This window comes from Polyodon spathula, chromosome 11 (genome assembly GCF_017654505.1).
Source record: "Polyodon spathula isolate WHYD16114869_AA chromosome 11, ASM1765450v1, whole genome shotgun sequence".
Lineage (NCBI taxonomy): Eukaryota > Metazoa > Chordata > Actinopteri > Acipenseriformes > Polyodontidae > Polyodon > Polyodon spathula.
The window spans coordinates 30,957,785-30,980,247 of NC_054544.1; the positions used below are offsets into that span (position 1 = coordinate 30,957,785).

A 22,463-nucleotide genomic window follows, 5' to 3' on the forward strand; every position below is an offset into this window, starting at 1 on the left:
GTCTTTCTTTTCAAAACATTACTCATGAAATACAGAAATCCAAGTGATTACTCCCCACACGTACCATATGTCCAGAATATCAGGTTTTATCACTTCATACAATTCCATATTAAAAAAAAAAGCGCTATACCCGTACAATTCACATTTTGGGTGACAATACAAACATGTAATACAAAACAAAGCAAAAGAAAAACCACAGAAACAGCACGGTAATCTATAGATCCAGTCTGCTAGTGTTGAAAATTAAAAAAAAAACTAAATAAAATTAATACAAAAAATAATAATTCAGTAAATCAAGACAGCGCCATGTACACAGCTACCCATTGTTCCAGCAGTACCTGTATTAGAAGAAAAGCAACATTTGCCTTCAAGGATATTGGCAGCACCCGTTTCCACTTTTTTTTTGTAACACCATCTCATTATAATGCAGTATGGTGATGGATCCCATTTGCCCTATTACGCCATCACGCAAATTCTGTTACATATGGCTCCCATCTGTCTTGTGATAAAGGGTTAGCACTTTAATGAAAAAGTGAAGAAATATTCTCTTCCACGCTGACCCCCTCCCCCTCCCACCCCGCAAAAAAACAAAAAATAAAAACAAAAACAAAAAACAACTCAATCTTAATTTAAAAAAAAAAAAAAAAAAAAAAAAAAAAAAAGTTTTGGAATATGGAGTAAACTCTGGTCAATGGACGTTCATGCTCATCTAAACGGATGTTGTAATCTGCAGTTACCACAACAGTACGTGATGCGTTACTACAGCACCCAAGGAATAAGCATGTGATAATGATTTTCGCTTTGAAGACAGCACCTCCTAAACTGTTTGGATTTTGGCAATCTTATAGATATCATATTATATATATATATATATATATATATATATATATATATATATATATATATATATATATATATATATATATATATATATATATATATATATATAATAGAATAGATAGATAGATAGATATTTGAGTTTACCATCAAAAAATGTGTGATACTTCAAAGGCTAAAGGGTGTAACCACATGTAAAGGGGTGCCTAACAAAGCCAAAACATCCCATATTTGAGCTATTCTTGTGAAAATTCTTGTACCACATTAAACTAATTATTTAACCGAGCGAGATTTACATGAGGAAAATATTTTATTTAACTGAAACAAAAGTGTTGTTCCTTTTCTTACCGGAAATGAACCCATTCCATTAAATTGATTTAAAATGTAATAGTACTCCAGACTTTAAGAATGACATTCTTGCCTTTAGGATAAATTCCAGATTAAATTTCACGTAACAGTATTTAAACAAAAACAGTAACTTTGTCACAAAACAGGGAGAAAAACAAGAACACTATAATAATCATAAATACAATATTCAAATTTTCTGTCAAACACTGAATGGATAAAGCATAGATGTCTCAGTCTAGATCATCAAAATCCTATTTAAAAAAATAACTTAACGTCATGCAAAAATATGAAGTGTCCATATTTGTTTCATTTAAAAAAAATAAAAATAAAAAAAAGAAATCTTCAGAAGCCAGGCATGTTACTGCTTCTCCTGTATCTAGATAAATAAATATGTTCTTTTCATTTAAAACATAAAGAGCCAATATGTACAAGTTGCATTCTATTACTGAACTGCAAACACAAATGCACTCCAATTAATAAATTCCACATTACTTCAGCCATTTCACCCTTTATCACCAAGCACTCTGTTAGTGAAGGTTAATATAAACCCTGCAAAATTAGAAAGCAGAAAACACAATACACACTTTAATGTAAAACAACAAAACGATGATTTGGTGGTGGAGTTTAGGGTGGATTAAAGTATTTTCTCTTACACATACTTCATTCAGTCTTCACTGTCCATCATGTGTTCTCGTGGTAAAAACGCCTTCAACTCTTTCAGCTTGATCACATTAAAATGTTATAGGTTTGTTGATGCTCTTGTTAAATACACGGGTCAATCATTTACACTAAATCCATGTTTTGTTTTTTTTTTACATTTCCTTTGTCTACATTTAATACATTGGAAACAAGGCTCTGTACAATCCACTTCGGCAGAGTGTACAATAACAGATTTATTTTACAATTTATATACATTAAAACATTGTGTTAATTTATTTCCTGTATCAATATACCAGAAAAACCCAACCCATTAAGAACTGCATTTGGAAGAACCTAATATGAAAAGGAACAATTCATACTGCTGCTTCATTTTACAACAGGGCCGACCAAGAATGTAGTTATATACTAGTGTGAGAATAACTCCCATTGGTAAAATATCGCATGCTACAAAACAATCCTGTCTCTCTGCAAATCAGCAATAAAAGTATTTCAGTTTAGAACTGCTTCTAATTCAAACCTGTACAATCAGCCAAGTGCTACAAAACACTAAGAAAACACATTTACATCAACATTAAAAACTGGGGAGCGAAATTCCAACAATTATTTTTATTTGTAGTAATAGTAATTCACGTTTGCTATTTTTTATTTGTTTTTTATTTTTTTGCTTTTTTACAGTATTGAAAACAATATGCAGTGCATTCACATTCTTCCAAAGGAATTGTTTAATGGCGATCTCTACAAGGGTAAAATGGTGAAAAGCCTGAAGCTGGATCAATTCATGTTGAAAATTCTCACAGGGAATAAAAGGCCTGATTTAAATAAATCTAGAACACTTACTGCATTTTTTTTTTTTTTAAATGGTGAAGAGGTCTTCCCAGTATTTTTATTTACTTAAAAGGAACTTCCCAGTTCATGCGAATAATAGTCCAAAACTCCTTCCTGTATTTCACTGAATGCATTTCATGCTACGTAAGTATATACTTTGCGATCCTCAGGTGTTCGTGCCAAATATTCTCTCTCAATAAGTCCTTCAATTCGTTTTTTAATAACAACCGGACTTGGTAAGAAACGAGCCTTCAGCTGTTGAGTCACCTGTAAAAGCAAAAAAAGAGTTTAAATATTACTTTTCAAAGTTAATGCACTTCATTCAACACTAATGGTGTAGAAAGTGCCATAAAAATCCACACTAAAAATGTTGTACATTAGCCCTGTTTATAACCCAAATCATTAAAGTTTACATTTCCTACAGTGAAATTGGCTACATAAAAACAGTTCAAGTCTAATATGAATTCCGTTAAACTAAACTTACCTCTGCTACAAGCACATTATGCTGCATCTTCTTTCTAGATTTCATGACGCGAACAATGGCAGCTTCAATCTCATGTTTCCTGTCGTCATCTACTTTTTGTCGTGTTTCTTTTCTCTCTGGATCCGACTCTCCTTGTTTGGCAGCAACTGCATGAAATTCACATTAACACCATAATGAAAAGATTACTGCACCAACCGTCAACAATTAAGCCATTACTTAAAATACAGATTACATTATAAACCTGCACCTAATTTAAAATTAAATGTATTCATAACCATTACTGAGGAAGTGTGAAGAGCTGTATTTGAACACAAATATATTCCTTATTCAAATAAAATCTGTTTTAAAGACAGTAAATGCACTCAGCTCCAACCTTTACTTACAGACAGAACATGTAAAATAAGCATTCTGCAAAGTTTGAACAAATTAGGGAACCTGGTCTTGAACTACAAACCTGTTTGAATCTTCACTCTGTGCAATTTGGAAGTGAACTGGTCGTTTACTGTAAATACATGCCCATTCTCAATTTCTTTAGATTTTGGTTCTTTAGTAAGAACCCGCTGTGTTGGCTTGCCACATGCCAGTGACTGAAGAGCTCTAACAAGCTCTCGTTCAGGAATATCCGTCTCCTGTTGAATTTCCTAAATAAGAAATACATTACAAAATTACATGTCAACACTCACTTCGATGCCAACTCTCAACTTTCTTAAAGAAAGCCTACAGCTTTGAGATTTAAAATGCTTGTAAAAAGTAAAAACAGGATATGACATGATTTATCAATTGAAATCAACTAACAGAAAAAAAAAAAAAAAAACTGGGAAAAAATAATGAAATAACAAGGGTACATTTATAAAAAAAAAAATTGAAAAACAAAAAGGTCCAGTTTGAGAAATCTTTCATCGTGGAAACGTCCTCAATACCATTTACCATTGGCTGTGGTTTACATGATGTTCCGATTTACAGATGCAATGCAGTATCATTCAGCACAAGAAACTTGGTAAAGAAATAATTCATCACCAATAACCGAACTAATAATATTGACTGTGATTAGATATACAGCAGAACTCAACTTTTTAATCACTTACCTCAAATGTGTATTTATCTCTATTGTTGAACAGCATTAATATTGTCATCTGAAATGTTGAAACTTGCAATATGTGCTTTCTGGTATTAGAGCCAGTTACTTGTGCTCCTCCTACTCCAACTTCAGAACCGTCCTCCTGTTTCATAGGAAATTAAAACAGAAGGATTATATACTTTGGGTAAACACTTGCATATAAAAAGTATTTGTAGACCCTGCTTAAATGTGCACGTAAGTGAACTACATGTGTTTTATTTCTAGTCAGTATACTTTGAGTTTTTCAAAAGTCAAAATATTCCCATCTAATTACCAACATGTTAACTGTATTATCATGCATGTCTTCACCTTTTTAATAGGACCATAAAAAGTGGCGTTTAAATCTGCAGAGCCCATATGGTGTTGGAGTGTAAGCTGTCGACCGCTGTGTTTGGCCAAGTAAAACCTAAAGAAATAAAATGGAAAAAATACGTATCAACTGATAACAAGAATGGAATGTTTTACTATATATATATATATATATATATATATATATATATATATATATATATATATATATATATACACACACACACACACACACACACACACACACAGTCCATAATGTCAGAGTGAAAAATAAAATCTACAAATTGTTCTAAATTAATTACAAATACAAAACAGAAAATAATTGATTGTATAAGTATTCACTCCCTTGAGTCAATATTTGTTAGGGGCACCTTTGGCAGCAATTACAGCCATGAGTCTATTTGGATAAGTCTCTACCAACTTTGCACATCTGGACACTGCAATCTTTGCCCATTCTTCTTTGCAAAATTGCTCAAGCTCCATCAAGTTGGATGGGGACCTTTGGTGAACAGAAATTTTCAACTCTTTCCACATACTCAATTGGATTGAGGTCCGGGCTTTGACTGGACCACTCCAGGACATTGACCTTTTAGTTTTTAAGCCACTCCAGTGTGGCTTTGGCTGTTTGGGATCATTGTCCTGCTGGAAGAATTTATGAATCTTCTCCCAAGTCCAAAGTCTCTTGCAGACTTCAGCAGGTTTGCCTCTAGGATTTCTTTGTACTTTACTGCATCCATTTTGCCCTTTGTCTTCACAAACTTTCCAGGTCCTGACGCAGAGAAGCATCCCCATAGCATGATGCTTCCGCCACCATGCTTCATGGTAGGGATGGTGTTCTCAGGATGATGTGCACAGTTAGGCTTGCGCCAAATATAGCGCTTAGCGTTGAGGCCAAAAAGCTCTATTTTGGTTTCATCAGACCATAGAATCTTCTTCCACTTGGTCTCAGAGTCTCCCACATGCCTTCTGGCAAACTCTAGCCGAGATTTGATGTCAGTTTTTTTCAACAATGGCTTTCTTTTTGCCACTCTCCCATAAAGGCCAGTTTTCATAAGCACCTGGGCTATTGTTGCCGTATGCACAGTGTCTCCCAGCTCAGCTGTGGAAGACTGTAACTCCATTAGAGTTGCCACAGGACTCTTGATGGCCTCCTTGACTATCACCCTTCTTGAACAGATACACAGTTTTTGACGATAGCTTGTTCTAGACAGAGTCACACTTTCTCTCCATTTCTTAATAATGTACTTTACTGTGCTCCGGGTGATATTCTATGCCTTGGAAATGTTTTTATATCCTACCCCTGATTGGTGCTTTTGAAGAACCTTATTCCAGATTTGCTCTGAATGTTCCTTTGTCTTCATGATGTAGTTTTTGTTAGGAAATGTACTAACCAACTGTGGGACCTCCTACAGACAGGTGTATTTAACCTGAAATCATGTGAAACACCTTAACTGCACACAGGTGGACTCCATTCAACTAATTATGTGACTTCTAAAGACAATTGGTTCCACCAGAGCTTATTTAGGTGTGTTATAGCAAAGGGAGTGAATACTTATGCAATTAATTATTTTCTGTTTTATATTTGTAATTAATTTAGAACAATTTGTAGATTTTATTTTTCACTTTGACATTATTGACTTTTTTTGTGTTGATCAGTGGCCAAAACTCTTAATTAAATCCATTTTGATTCCATGTTGTAACACAATAAAATGTGGAAAAGTCCAAAGGGGGGTGAATACTTTTGAAAACCACTGTAAAATATATATATATATATATATATATATATATATATATATATATATATATATATATATATATATATAGAGAGAGAGAGAGAGAGAGAGAGAGAGAGAGAGAGAGAGAGAGAGAGAGAGAGAGAGAGAGAGAGAGAGAGAGAGAGAGAGAGAGAATATTTTATATCAATCTCAATTGCTAATTACACTTGCATTCTTTATTTACCAGGCTGACAGCTATGACTACTAGGGATGTGCAACTGTAAATTTTGCCCCTCGTCAAGAGTTAGTAAATAGAATACCTCTTGACAAAATATGCGTTACAAATGAAAATGATTAGAAATTGTAGATGATAAAGATAAAAAGGTGAAGAACTACAATAAATCAAACTAAATTTAAGGAAACATGAGAGTTATTACCTTCTAAATACTTCAAAAGCATGTCTGGGTGCTGGAGGGATGTTGCATTTTGGTGTGGCAGATTGTGTAGGCCAGTAACCTGTAGTTAGTACTCTTACTGTTAAATCAACTCCACCTAAAGAAACCTAAACAAAATTAATAAGATAAACAGTTTAAATCATCCGAGTTTATTCCATAAGTAGAATAGCAAATACATACAGTGAAACTAGCTGCTATGACACTTGGAAAATTCATGCAGTCATGTGGAAGCTGCTTGCAACTATATCATCGAAGACATAGTTGAATACTTTTAGCCTTCTGTACAGCTTTAAAAACTATTTGTTAAATATTAAAACATGACAGCGTACTGAGACATTTGTGCATTAGATTCCATTGAAAATGTGTCCTGTTTCAATCAGATTTAGCTTCTCTTACCCCTGTGGACTGCAGATGTTGTCTAAACTCATCCATTGTTGTATTTGAGATGCTCATGTCCCTGAACATTCCTTCCAATTTGGATGTGAACTGACAGCCGCACTCGGTCTGAGGAAAACAAATTATTCAAAATAGACCTTTTTTTTTTTTTTTTTTTTTTTTTACATGCCTATAAACATTAGATTTATGATGAGAATGACATTCTCCATCTCATGAAAACAAACTGCATAATCTAGCAAGACAATAAACAGAACAGCATGTGAAGCATGTTCAACAGTTTTATAAGGAAACTTTTCCGGTATCCGGTAATTTAAATCCTGGTTTCAGTTTGTGGTAAAATCACTACAGAGGTCGCAAAAAACCAAAAAAGAAAAAAACAAAACAAACAGAAAACAAAGACAACAGTTACCTTCAATTTTGAGATCATGTTTTTCTCTGAATCATCAGACACACTTTTGTTGGTGAGAAGTCTTCTGGCTAAGTGCTGTTTATAATACCGTTCGAACACGTCTTTTTCCTGCATGAACCTAAACAAAACCATTGCTTTGTCGAGGATTGTCTCCACCTCTTGTTCTGTGAGCTGTAAAGTAACACAAATCCAGAACACACAAAGTCAACATCTACAACTTTGCAACTGGTAACCATCAAAGCCATCTGGGGAAAAATGACTTTTTTATGCTAAGTAACTTTTTTAGGTAATGTGCCTGCCACATGGCTAGCCAGAACAGTTTTGTCATAAAGCAGATAGAAAAATGTTTTATTTCCATAATAAAATTAACACTTACTCCCTTCACTCCTTTTTTCAGCTTATCATCAATAAATAACGAGAGATACTCTGGTGACCTGGAATTGAGATTCAGGAAGTACTCAAAGTCTCCAGCAATGGTCTGTTTGAAGAGCCGATCATTATTGAAGGATTCTTGCAGGAAACGATCAAACCGGCTCTTCAGGTCCAGAAGACCCTAAAATTGCACAAAGATTTGTATTTTGTTTCACTTTATATACATAGCAAATACTGCAGTAATCAATTGAAAATCATGCACAATCATGCACCCCCCCCCCCCCCCCCCCCCCCCCCCCCCCCCCCCCCCCCCCCCCCCCCCCCCCCCCCCCCCCCCCACACACACACACACACACACACACAAGGACTATTTGTAGCACCCCCAAATCACCTATTACAGAAAATGATTACCTGAATGTAATCCACAGGGTTCTTCCCTTCTCCTTCTTCAGACACCAGTGCCTTCCCCTGCTCCCGCAGGTATGAACTCATGCACTCACACATCGTCTTCAGGCCATTTGGCACTCTGCTAAATAGCTTGTACATACAGGCCAAATCTGTAAAAGTGTGCACAAAGAAATATGGGAACTGTGCACATATTCAAACAGAACTTTGCTGAAAACATCTGGCAGTGACCAAGGTGTTTGTGTTGTAAGACTGCCCTCTAATGGCCCGATAACGTCAAAAAAAGGTTGCAGAAGGAACTGAGACCGATTCTGACAACACTGGAAAATCTATATATATATATTTTCAGAAATACTCCTTACTAACGTCAGTCTGGCACTACCCTGTCTCTACTAGCAACGCATACGATATTTCAAAGACATCAAGACACTACCTTATTAATGACTAGGAGTATGGAGGAAAACACTAACAAAATCAGTTTAAGATGAATTAACATATTTTGAGAAGATCAGCTTTGCAGTCAAACAACTGAAGGGAAATATGTATGTAATATTGATTTGTGTACTATTTGAATACGATTGAAGCTACCTTCTGTCTTTCCATTTTTCAGCATATGCACAAGACCAGAGTTCTCCATTTCCACAATGGTCTTCATGTGCTTGGAAATGAGTTCTCTCTCAACTACTTTTACAATGGGTTCTTCTGTTGATTTGTCCAAGCAGTGCATCACCCGTTCAATTTCTTCGTTGATTCTAGCCTCTACTTTCTTAATGTACACACTTGCACTGTTTTCAGCTAAAAACTTCTGACTTTCCATCTGAAATTAAACAGACATTAAGGAAAAAGCACAGCCCATCACTGCACATGATTCAGGATACAAATTAAGTGCAACAAAGATTGTCTTTTTTATATAGAATACAAACCTGGAAAAATTCTGCAGACATCTCTAAAAATGGAGCTTCAAAATCTTCTTCATAAACTGATCTTCCTTCAAGGCCTAGAATCATTAACATCTGGCAAGCATTTCGGATTGCTCCCCTGGAAAAAATACATACACACGTTGGACAAAATAAACAGTACACTTGAGATACACACTGGATCCATTTTAATGATTAAAACAATTCCCCCCCTATTAACATCATTAATTGCAAAAGTAAATAAAATAAGTGTGCAGCAATTCTACAATAAAATGTACTTAATTATTTTTACATCAGTGAGTAGTAAGTAGCGCCATCGAATCAATAAAGATTAAAAGTAGAATGAGTGAAAATAGGAAAAACAACAACAAATACCTCAACACTCTAGAGCCACATGAAGGAAAGTCAGGCTTGAAATAAAAATGCAAAGAAAAACAAAATGCCCCTACCTGCAGCATGTAAAGTGTTAGTGAAATCAAAGCTGCTGAATAATGCTGGATCCATCCAAAGCCCAGTTAAAAAATCTGTATTGCATTTTAGAGAATGGGCAATTCTTAAATATATATTTTGTTGTATTAAGGCAAGAGAGCTTTGTAGCCATTTGATTAAAACTGTATTCATTTTACAGCAGCTCTTCGTTTCTGTTATTAAAATGATAAAAGGGGGGCCCTTGTATTTAGAAGTGATGGAGAAACTTTCATCACAAAGCTTCCACAAACCAGTTATATGTATTCCTGGCAGAGACAACAATTTTGCACTACAGGTTAAAAGTCAAGTGCTGCACCTTACATTTGGTGTTCAGAAGTGCTTCATCTTTTGCACTGGTAAATGGGAGACAACAGCTATAAACCTGACATACCTGTCTACCACCTCGCCTTTCCTCTCTCGTGCAATCATGTCCAAAAGCGTCTGTCTGAGGTGATCTCTGATGCACCCATAACGTACAACCTGGTCTCTGAAAATGATTAATCCAAGATTGTAGACGTTTTCTACATTATTCTGTTGTACATATACACGGTCCTATTGTAGAAAAAACAAAGAATAGCATTTTTAGCATTATAAATTAAGAGAAACAATCATTTAATGCTACAATTAAAAGGTTACTTTAGATACAGCCAATCAAAGTGAAATACAATGTATGTGAACCCTTGCAGAAAAATAATTTGGTTGGGAAATGAAATAAAGTTTGCCTTTACTCTGAATGGTCAGTATCAGGTCCCTAACGGCTAGAAAGGAGTCTGTCATTTGAAACAATAACATTGCTCAATTTCTATTGTGGGATACTGGATTATGATGATTAATACAGCTTAATACAAATCAGACATTTACAGTTACTTACCATGTACATCAAGATGTCTCTGATCATCACCATAGCTGTCTGATGGTCATTCCAAGCTTGGTTTAATGTTTGCAAAAAATTATTATTTAACGAGTTTAACACATCTTCTCGTACCTATATACATATATATAAAAAAAAAAAATACAATTATCAGTAAAGATTAAAAAAAAAAAGTAAAGGTATCTCTCAAATAATGGGATAATGTGCAAAACATACAAATGTTGTCCAGTTTTATAATTGACAGAAACATATCAATTTATGATTTACAGACACAAAACAATATTTTGCTGCAGTAAGAAGTGATGTTGTTTTTTTTAACACAGTCAGAAAGAGCATTGTTTAAACCAAAACGACAATAATTTGTTTTACAAAGTAAAAAAAGTGTCATTCCGAACTATTAACTTTTCTGGACCCTTGAACGAACAGGCAGTCCTAATTATTTTATTCTTAGATAAATTGTGTCAATGAGACTTAGTACAAGTGATCAGAATCAACCAGCACAAGTTCAAAGGAAGCATAACCTTTGCAGTTGTTTGAAATGTTATTAAGCATTATGGCACGGTCACCCAGGAAGAGGTCAACAATCTAGCTTTTTTTAAATGTATTTATTTTTTTGCTGTAGTGCAGCTCTATACCATCATGTATTAAAAGACTACATCCTACTTTGTTGATCAGATGTTCTGTGACGACTTCTCGGAGTCCTGTGTAGAGTTTCTCTCCATGTTTGTGTAACACCATGGTGTATGCATTCCTGTAAAGTTCTTCAAAGCTAAGCCCACTATTATTCTTCCGCTGGATCTCCTGGATGGCATTTTTCAGAAGGTCCCAGATGCTGTTCACATACTTCTCATCCATCGTCATCTGCAATTTAAAATGAGACAATTACTTCAAAATACCAAAGTTTAATGAGACAAAGCATGCAGTATTGAATTTGACAGCAGTCGCATGGTAAAAATACAACAAACACAAACCATTTGTTGCAATTCATGTCATTTTCTCCAAGCCAGGTATTATCTTATACTCCACCATTATCAGAGATTGTCACTTTTAAAATACCCCATGATGAAAAGTGATGCTATTTTGACTCAGCATAATTCTAAAATGTTTAAAGTTAAGTTTATTGAAAAACAAAATAATGGCTATGATTCTTTGTCTGGAGTTTGTCTGAGATATTCATTAGATCACAATAACTGTCATTTAAAGCATGAAAGCAATTCATATCCTTCCACAACATTCACACACATACAACATAGGAACTGTATTGCACAGAGTAATACCGACTTTACCTTAAAACTACAGAACATTCTCACAAGTGATAGATCTATCTAGCACAATAAAAAAAATACTTAAAAAAAAAAAACCTGTTACAAATAACTAACCTAAAACCACACACTTCAAACAGAAGACTAAGTGAGCTAGGTATTTGAGGAACTTTTTTTGTAGAAGTGTATTAATGCTACATTACCATATGTGTACTGAATCATCACAACACTCCTATTATGACTTCATAAGTGCAAAGGTCATAGTAAGAATTTGAAACTGAAATTAAACACAATTTCTGAAAGCAAGTTTATTTTTTCTTAGTTGTTTCCCAGATTGTACACCCATGCTAATTTTGCACAAATAATAAACATCTAGGTTTAGTTTACTGCATTTAGTTTTCAAGACATACTAGTTGGACAGTTATAGAAATCTTGTCAAGAAATGCTGTAGTCTTGTTTCAATGTCATCACACACCAATGAATAAGCTTCATTCAATCAAACAAAAGAACATAAGATGTCACTTCCAGCAACAAGAACTATCATGTTTTAAAATACATGGAAGGAATTATGGCGCTTTGTGATGCAGTTATGTAAACGTGACATTACTGGGATCCTAAAGCAATGTAAACATTACATCACTGCAGACAATCAGAAAGACAATACTTTCAAAGTGAAAAAGATGTATTTAATTCAAATATGATTAACTCCGACTTTCAATGAAACATTTATTATTTCGAATACACCTTTTTACAGTTTTAAAGTCTAAATCTAGACAAATCTGACTACTCAGATCCTTATTCTTTGAGACAAATGTGCTCAGATGAAAGGCATAGTTGCAGGGCAATACAAAATGTAGGCTGCATAAAACTTTGATATCTTCCAAAGTGTTTGTTTAATGATAGGTACAAAGCTGTCACTGGCATAGTGATGTAAAGCATGTACCAATGTTTAGTGATAGCACTAAATAACTCTTTCCCTCGCCCAACTTAACAACTCCGCCTTAATGAGTCGTGACCTCTGGATGCTGAGGACACAATATTGCAGCTATTTCAAATCCAACAAGCATGACAGAATAAATCAAGTTTTACAATATCAGAATCTGGATTAAGGTTTACTTTGTAGATATCACCTAAGGCTTAAAATAAAATATTTCCAGGATCCGGTTTCCCGACCGACCCTACAAAATCTCCCGTAACTCAAAACATTTCTTCCTTTTTCAATCACAAATGGACAAAAAATAAATAAATAAATAAATAAATAATTAAAAAAAACAAAAAAAAAAACAAAAAAAAACCCAACACATCTGCAAGAAAACAGGGCAGACAAACGCCTGGAAGACTCATCTGCAAATGAAGAAAACACCCTCCGAAAAGCACAGTATAAAAGATCACCATTCAGGTAACAATGTTATATAATATATACATACACAGGCATATTTTACAAAATTAACAAAACTACGAGGTTCATTCTTTGTATTTGGCATTGATTTGTCCAAGATACGTATGCATCATGAAACAGCACACCAAGGAAACAAATGTTTTGTTCTTGATTTATTAAAATACGGGCCTGTGGGGTTTTTCTAAGTCCGCCGAGCCACGCTATAATGTTTTCTTCATTATTTTTATTATTGTTATTATGAAAAATTGTGACATGCAGATGTCTAAACATGTACAGAATACATCACTTTGTTCACTTGCACACAATATTAGTCAATACTTGCATATCTGCTCTTATCTGTATTATGATATTTTATAACATGATAACTTGTAATGTGATATTTTATAATGTGATACTTTGTACTGTGATATTTTATAACAATTTCAAGTCACCCAGGATAAGGGCGTTAATAAATAAATAAATAATATTTTAACTTCAGTGATGGTTAAAACAGTGTGTCCCATATCTGATTATTTAATGTTGGCCTGTTTAGTTGGTGTGTTTAGGAAACACAAAACAAAAATACAAATGTCAAAAATACATTGCTGAAAGGACTGTGTTTCAAAATAAATAGGTTTCATTTTGATGTATTGTAGTTGGTTACAGTACCATATTTTCAACAGAAGTATTTTAATTCAGAACAGTGATTCTTATAACTTACAAAGAGACAACAGTAGACACGTGGACTGTACAGTAAATTGTAGCAGTATGTAATATTCCACATTACCACCCAATAGCAAAATTAAATCAAAATGTTACTCATGCACAGAATGGCACAAAACCTAAAAGCAATGCAGTTCATCAAAAGATTTAAAAAAAAAAACAACACATTATCCAGAACTGAAACAGTATTCAAAATTGCACATGCAGCTGAATAAGGCTCTAATTTCAGTGCCTTTATAAATGAAAATACACAAAAGCAAGATCACAGATAAAGAGAAAAAAAATACATCAGAGTATCTAAAACTGTTTAATGATTAACTGTTTCACATTACCGTAGCTGGAATTGCTCTTCTCATTTACTTGTTGGTGCATTTTCGTCAGTGTGACCAGAGTATCTCTGCAGCCCTGGAGCATGGCGCGGACACACTGTCCTGACACACCGCCACGTGCATGGACCAATTTGGCATGTGAAAAAAACAAAATAAAAAAAAAAACGAAAAAAACACAAAACAAAAAACACATGGGCTGTGACGGATCAAATAAATTAACATTGAAGAAATGGGCTTTGTATCAGAAAACTGGTGACAGAGTTGGCAATTTCGTGTGATGGGCAAGTGCCTTAATTTGTGTGTGTGTATATATATATATATATATATATATATATATATATATATATATATATATATATATAGTGCCGTGAAAAAGTATTTGCCCCGTCTGATTTTCTGCATTTGTGCACATTATTGACATTGAATGTTATCAGATCATCAATCAAAATCTAGTATTAGATAAAAAAAGACCCTGTGAACAAATAACACAAAATATTGATATTTATTTCATTTATTTAATTAAGAAAGTTATGCAACACCCAATGCCCGTGTGAAAAATTGCCCCCTTAGATTCAATAACTGGTTATGCCACCTTTAGCAGCCATAACTGCAACCAAACGCTTCCTTTATTTATTGATCAGTCTCTCACAGCACCGTGTAGGAATTTTGGCCCACTACTTCAACTCCGTGACATGTGTGGGTTTTGGAGCATAAACTGCTCGTTTCAGGTCCTGCCACAACATCTCAATGGGGTTTAGGTCTGGACTTTGACTAGGCCATTCCAAAACTTTTAATTTCTTGTTCTTCAACCATTCTGATGTAGACTTGCTTGTGTATTTTGGATCATTGCCTTGCTGAATGACCCAGGTGAGCTTCAGCTTCAGCTCACAAATGGATGGCCTGACATTCTCTTGTAGAATTCTCGGACACAGAGCAAAATTCATGGTTCCTTCAATGAGCAGCAAAGCATCCCCAAATCATGACACTACCATCACCATGCTTGACCGTGGTATGAAGTTCTTTCTGTGGTTTCTGCCTTGCTACTCTGCCATGAGTCCCATTTTTGCCCTTTTTGATGGTGGAGTCATGAACACTGACCTTAGCCGAGGCGAGAGAAGCCTGCAGATCCCTGGATGTTGTTCTAGGGTTCTTTGTGACTTCCTGGACAATTTTACACCTTGCTCTTGGAGAGATTTTGGCAGGACGGCCACTCCGGGGAAGAGTCACTACTGTTCCAAACTTTCTCCATTTGGACAATATGGCTCTGACTGTGGTTTAGTGGAGGCCCAGAACCTTAGAAATGTCTTTGTAACCCTTTCATGACTGATAGGCATCAACTTTTTTTTCCCCCCCAGAGGTCTTCAGCAATTTCTTTTGATCGTGGCATTATGTGCCTCTAGAACTTTTGTGCTGACAACTTCACTCTAATGGTAAGGGTCAAAGCTAGTCAGATTTATATTGGGCAGGGCTGTCCTAAATCAGGCCTGATTGTTAACCAAAGTATTCTAACAGCTGACCCTAACTAACCATTTAATTGGGTTGGGTTAACTAGGGGAGCAATAACTTTGTCACACATGAAGATTGCATGTTTGATTACTTTGCACACCCAACAAATGAAAGAAGCACCAAACTCTGGTGTCATCTTTTTCTCTGACTCCCTCTATATACTACTACAACCCACAAAAAGATCTTACCAAATTCAAATGAGAAAAATTCACAAAAATGTAGAAAATCAGACAGGGGGGCAAATACTTTTTCACAGCACTGCACAATAGGTTACCCACACACGTGTGACACACACATGTCCATATATATATAATATATTATATATCTATATATATATATATATATATATATATATATAATTATATAATATATATATATATATATATAAAATAACGGAATTGATTGATTTTATCCAAACACAAGTACTGTAAAACGCAGCTGATGTGTATCTGGGTATAGTATATCCAAGTGCTGACTATTTTATATTCTGCGTATATGGAGAACAGAATCCCACTGTAACCTCATGAAGAGTTTTAGACAGCTGTGTGCTCCAATAGCCAATAACTTTGTTTTGGTAGCTTTTCCATTTTATGAACAACTCCTACATCTATTATTTTTTGCATTCCTTTTGGTAATTTCAGAACATAAATTTTAAATATACATTGTTTTTATAAATGTGCCTTGTGTCTCTAGCTGACCGTGACACTGCAGTGTCAGCTTTCCATAAAATAAAAACACACACATGCAAGGAAGCCTCTGCAGATGTATCCAGAAATGGAAAGCAAGAGACATGGAGTTGACTAACTCCAGAATGTTCAGTTACAAATATATAGTCATGGCACATAATTTTCCAGGGGCACAAGCAGAATCTGTGCTGACCGATCCTGCTGCAGTGCTCCAGAACTCACTGCAGAACAAATGCAGTGGATTCCTGCCCCTGTCCTTGATGCCAGTGGTAATCGCTACCTCCACCTTAAAGAAGAGACTGGTACAGCGACAACTGACACAGGTCGTCCACCAATGAGTCCATCACATCAATGAAACCAAGCACATTAATGGACTTCTACCTTGCTGAAGAAAAGGTGTTTGCAATTTTCACTCCTTTCAATATCTGAATACACTTTTTTGTGAAAAAGCAGGTCGTCAGATAATTGTTTTGTAAACGTTTATTGTCTTTAAAGTTGTTTGTTTGTTTTTCATGCAAAAGAACAAGAACACATCCCTCTTCACTGCCCAAAATGCCGGCATGACCATTTCATGTCATGTTGCAAACCCAGAGTACAATACACTAAGCATCGTTTCACAGGACTCCTGAAGACAACAGCACATGTCCTTTGAGAAGGGGAGTACACCTTTGGAGCTCCTTTTGCATCTCCTGGCCACACTATGTGAAGTGGAAACACATCTGTCTTGCAACTGTGGAGACTGCTTACTACTCCTCATGCAGAGCTTTAAGCGGTGTTGCCCATTTGTGCTGACTGCACTAGCAAAGGACTTCAAAGACCACATGGCAAGGGGAAGTAAATGTATTTCCACTTATTTTCTCATTTGAAAAAACAAAACAGGATCCAAAGGTAATTTTATTTTAGGCCCAAAAAAACATTTGGGAATTATATGTTATATGTTAGAAACATTATGTAATTATAAACTGTCTTAGAAACTGTACTTTATATTCTGTTGTTTAAAAGGGCTTTGATTACACTATGCAACACAATTTGTTCCTGGGTAGTAAGTGTTATTTCCTAATTGCTTATGCCTCAAAAGTATAGAAAATGGCTATTATTCCCCACAAACTTTGCTTTTGTGACCAGGACAGTGATATTTCAAAATACCACTATTTCCAATGGGAAAACGGGCAAATGGGTGTCTTTTCGTTCACATAAAGTCAGAAACAACATATGAATCCAAATTAACATGTATTTATACTAAAGTAATACAAAATACAGCATAATCGTAAATCTCGAAAAACTACTCACTTCTAAATCTTTTGTAGTCATTTTGGTATTATTTTAGTATAAATACATGTTAATTTGGATTCATATGTTGTTTTTTTCTGACTTTATGTGAACGAAAAGACACACATTTGCCCGTTTTCCCATTGGAAATAGTGATTATTTTGAAATATCACTGTCCTGGTCACAAAAGCAAAGTTTGTGGGGAATAATAGCCATTTTCTATACTTTTGAGGCATAAGCAATTAGGAAATAACACTTACTACCCAGGAACAAAAAAAAATAAAAAAATTGTTACACTGTGTTATTAGCAAGAGTGGACTTTTTTCAGTTAAATTAAATATGAGAGTTAATTTGAAAAAGTAGATGACCACAAACCAACATCCACTGTATGCATAAAGTTTGACATACAAATACAGTATCAAACTCCAATACATAGGCAGTTAGCCATAACTTGTGCTAAAGAATGTTGGTTTAAGTGTGACATAGACAGACAGCCTTCACATACCCCCAGATAAACTAGTTTATCACTATTAAAGAATTATCTTAAGGCATCCCTATCAGTGGATAATTGAGTTTATGTAGAGTTGACATGTCCTTCATTCAAAGCATATGCAAGTAAGATTCATATTCAGTGAAGGTTAATATGGGCAGAAAACAAAATAGCCTGTAAAACCAACAATGGTTAAGCACAACTGATGGAACTCTACCTTTCATACAACACAAAAAAAATCCCGCAGAACAACTGGATTGTGTGCCGAAGAAAAACAACCTCATGGGGTTGTAGCACTATATAATGACTTGGCCTGGATCCTAGTATTTCAGGGCTCTAACCAGTTCTAGCATGCAGAATCTATTAAATATTACAATGAAAAAGGACTCCCACTGCATAGCAGTCCAAGCCATCTTAATAGGAGAAACCAGAGAGAGGAAAATTATGTTTCTATCTAAAGTAAAAACTATAAGCGTCACCACTGCAAAAAAACCCCCCAAAACTTCCACATTTTTGTACTTGCTAAATAAATATATGAAATATATATATATATATATATAGAAACCAGAGAGAGGAAAAATATATAATATATATATAATATATACTGATACTGTTGGAGATTGACACCAACTACTGTACCCTTACTGTATAATGTAGGGTTTTCAAGAGGCAAAAAATTACGCGTTGACGTATCAATTAACTTTCCAATGGTATGAAATGAAATACTGTTGAGCTTCAGTAATATGATATCAGGTTGTATCCTCTAAGCTTCAAGGAAGCATGGGGTTTTGTTTCAAAGAGACTGGAATACCCAATTACCCTATTTATCAGTGATTAACCTCAGGAAAGTAAAAACACACCACCACACTTGAAACAAGTTAGTCAAAGTAAGCTTATTCTGACTGGCGCAAAAATGTTTTTCTACAACAGGTAATAAATAATTATATATTTGCACCATATGATGGCTACATGAACTGTATACATGAAAACTGAAGAGAATTTATCTTTCCATTCAATGCATGGCAAAAGTATACTGTGGATAAAAAGAAACTAATAACTCCAATCTGCTTAGTTGTCTACAGATTTCTAACTTGTTTCTCCTTTAGGCCTCCTCAGAATTGTTTTAGATTTTCTGCAAGTTATTAATGAAAGACAACTACTAGACCTCTTGGAAACTTTAATAACTAAAATACTACTAGCATAAAAAATGCTTTAGGCTATGCAAGGTAACCATAAATATGTCACTGATTAACCCCCCCCCCCCCCCCCCCCCCCCCCCCCCAACCAAAACCCCCCCCCCCCCCCCCCCCTAGTTTTGTAAAGCACCTATTAATTAGTACATTTTTAAACAAATGGTACATGAGCAGGCAATATTTTTTGGTGTAGTTAAACCATTAAACTGTGGCCCTTTTTATCACTTAGGTTAGCTGGCTGTCATGTTCAATACATGATATGCACTGCAAATGTTTGAACTAAATAAAAATCATAAACTACCCAGACTTACTGCACCCATTCTCATTAATGAATTAATATTACAATGTTCAGCCTTGTACTTGGATAGTAATAGGTGAATTTACCATGCTGTTTTACCAGCTTTTCATTCAGTACCTTCACAGCTGTAGTAAGAGTTGAGCACTGCTACAGTGCTCTTTTGATTCTATAATTAACAGATGGGATATTCTTTGTTCTCAGAGCTATGTAATCATTTAGATGTTGTCTTAAACTGCTTGTTGTTTACTACTTGCACAAACGATGACCACCCTCTGCACCAAAATTAACCCTAAATATTACTATCCCTCCCAGTAGTCTGCACAGCTTTTAGGCCTGCCTTAAACTTTGACAAGTCATGATAAAACACTGTGAATAAAAGTGTTTGAAAACACACAAACAGTATACATAGTAGTGCACTTATTTAAAAATAAATCTTTGGGGAAACTGAATTTTAACTGCAATATCAGTTAAACGTTTTGGATGGAGATACATCCCCAAACATAACCATCTGGAAGTGGCACTAAAAGCATAACTCTGTCTCCAAATGAAATCTGTAGTCTCTTTATAGCAAATGTAACAGTTATACAAATGAAAATTATAAGTTGAGCAGTGTTAGACATACTGTGAACTTAGACGCATGCACGACTGACTACACATTTTATTACTGTATTCTTTACAGATTTCTAAAACATTGTATGAACTCATCTGATATGCGGTCAATTTTCGGCCAGTTCTATTAGAGGCCACACATTACCACATTAAATCAGTTGAACATACCACAACAAGAAGTCAATCTATATTTAATGAAAGGCAATTGTTCAAATAAACCCTGTTTTTCCAAATGTAACCTCAATTTTTACCGCTCTTCCCGGCATGTCCTGATTGTTAAATATACCTTGAAATAATAGCTTCAATATTTAACAGCATTCACCTGTGGTTGACAAGTTCGGAATATGAAATAAAACAATCGCCTTTGCCCTGATGTGATGCCTAGTACTTTAATTAGGTTATAAATGGAATGATCGGGACCATATTAATATACAAAATAAAGCTACAGGAGAATCGTTTGTCCAGTAATGCATTTACAAATCCATTCGAGACTTTTGGTGTACTGTGTTGTGTTAAAACAAGTGTCACGGAGGCCATATAAACAACAAAGATGTGACGCTGGTTCTCAAATTCACTCGCATAACTCTGACACACTTTTTTTTAAAATCCATTGTTTATTTAAACTCACATAACGGATCTGCAATTAACAATCGCATCAAGAACCCTTTTTGTTTACAATTAAAGAGGCCTCGCCTTCCCCTATTCTCACTGAAGCCCCGACCCTCGCGTCTGTCTGCTTGCCCAGCTCGGCTTCCCGTCTCCGGTTACTACTTACAGGAAAGGCTCGTATCCTCATCTTGGTGTCCTTCTTGGTGCCGCCTTTGCTGAGGTTCGACATATTTAATTTGTCTGTGTTCCTTTATTTACATGAAAGACTATTTGGGACGTTAAAGTCAAACGTGTTGGTGACTGTGCTGTTAAGTCCCCTCAACCTTTCCTGCGGGCCTGTGTCCCTCTTTCTGGGATATTATTGTCACTCCTCCACCGCCGCTCCAACCTCCGATTCTTTCAGTACGGTGATGGCGGACAAAACAGCTCTCACTGCGCAGGGCAAACCGGACCTCAACTCGCGCGAGACGAAATAAAAAAAGTTCAAGGAACAGGGAGCTACTGATAAACGTTGGGCAGGTTGATACGGGCATACCTGCTCCAGTCGAAGATCCGTTTCTGTCTTTGGGTTAACGTGGGTAATAGTTATTGCTGATTCACGGAAAATAACCATGGCAGCTACTCTTGTCTACTCACATGTAATATGAACTACTGTATTATTGTCTTTAAACTAGTATGTCTCCCTTTGTCCGTATTTCACTAACGATTTCTTCATGTACAATCTGCAACAATTTCGCAAAGACAATACAATGCAAATAAGTTGTTTCTTGTTTTTGTTTTCACTCACATTGCTGCAGTTTTTGCAAACAAGAACACGTGAATAGCACCCTGAAGTAAAACATGTTTGAGGTCACTCACGTATGGAGAGACAACATGAAGCATATTTTAACAGAAAATCTTACATACATTCTTAATTCCTGTATTTAATCAACCTTTTCTATGGGGAAATGTAATCGATTAGCAGAAAAAACGGTATAATGACACACAATGAAAATACCACTGTTTGTTTAAAAAAAAAAAAAAAGGTAAATAATGCTCAGGCTCGATTCAATCTGTAATTAAATGTCATAGAGTGTGCTGACATTTATTTTTATTTTCATAAATACTGTTAAAACCCCCCCCCCAAAAAACAACAACAATAACAACAAAAAAAAATAAATAATAATCTCCCGTGTTTACACAACAGCAATGTAGAGATATGGCTATTATTAGGCAACATGTTACGTTTAAATATTAGTCAATTAAAATATTCTCCAGTCTGTCCTTTTTAAGAGATAACTACAAATACACAACATCACATTTAAGTTGAACTGTGAAAATACAGTAAGATGTTGGCATTTAAAAAGTTTTATAAACTTTTAGAATGGTAAAGCACGGATGAGCCTTCTTGCAAAATGCTGAGTGAAATTCATCCTGCCAACTAGTGGTCCAAGTATAAAAGTACAAGGTCATAGTCAGTAGTACTGTACACAAACGATGTAAAAGCCCAGTCAAGGAGAAGGCTTTTGTAGCCATAGCCAACA

General features: G+C 35.3%; 1 protein-coding gene across 1 annotated transcript; it reads right to left on the reverse strand.

Moving 5' to 3' along the window:
- Positions 1-1,502: 1,502 nt before the first annotated feature.
- LOC121323285 (cullin-3) lies at positions 1,503-21,378 on the reverse strand. The gene is made up of 16 exons (XM_041264254.1): positions 21,107-21,378; positions 11,252-11,449; positions 10,589-10,702; positions 10,109-10,269; positions 9,256-9,370; positions 8,921-9,149; positions 8,339-8,484; positions 7,932-8,108; positions 7,556-7,726; positions 7,147-7,254; positions 6,733-6,857; positions 4,581-4,677; positions 4,240-4,374; positions 3,609-3,795; positions 3,155-3,300; positions 1,503-2,937 (listed from the first exon to the last, which is right to left on the reverse strand). Exons 1-16 carry the CDS (start codon positions 21,167-21,169, stop codon positions 2,806-2,808), a joined length of 2,304 nt encoding a protein of 767 aa, XP_041120188.1. The 5' UTR covers positions 21,170-21,378; the 3' UTR covers positions 1,503-2,805.
- Between the last annotated feature and the right edge of the window lie 1,085 nt (positions 21,379-22,463).

Excerpts from the sequence above, each read along its gene's own strand:
- LOC121323285 (XM_041264254.1), bottom strand. The coding sequence starts at position 21,169 with ATGTCGAACCTCAGCAAAGGCGGCACCAAGAAGGACACCAAGATGAGG. Across the intron at positions 8,485-8,920 it reads GAAAAATGGAAAGACAGAAG|ATTTGGCCTGTATGTACAAG; the intron begins GTAGCTTCAATC and ends ACACTTTTACAG. Across the intron at positions 4,678-6,732 it reads GCTTTTGAAGTATTTAGAAG|GTTTTACTTGGCCAAACACA; the intron begins GTAATAACTCTC and ends TTATTTCTTTAG.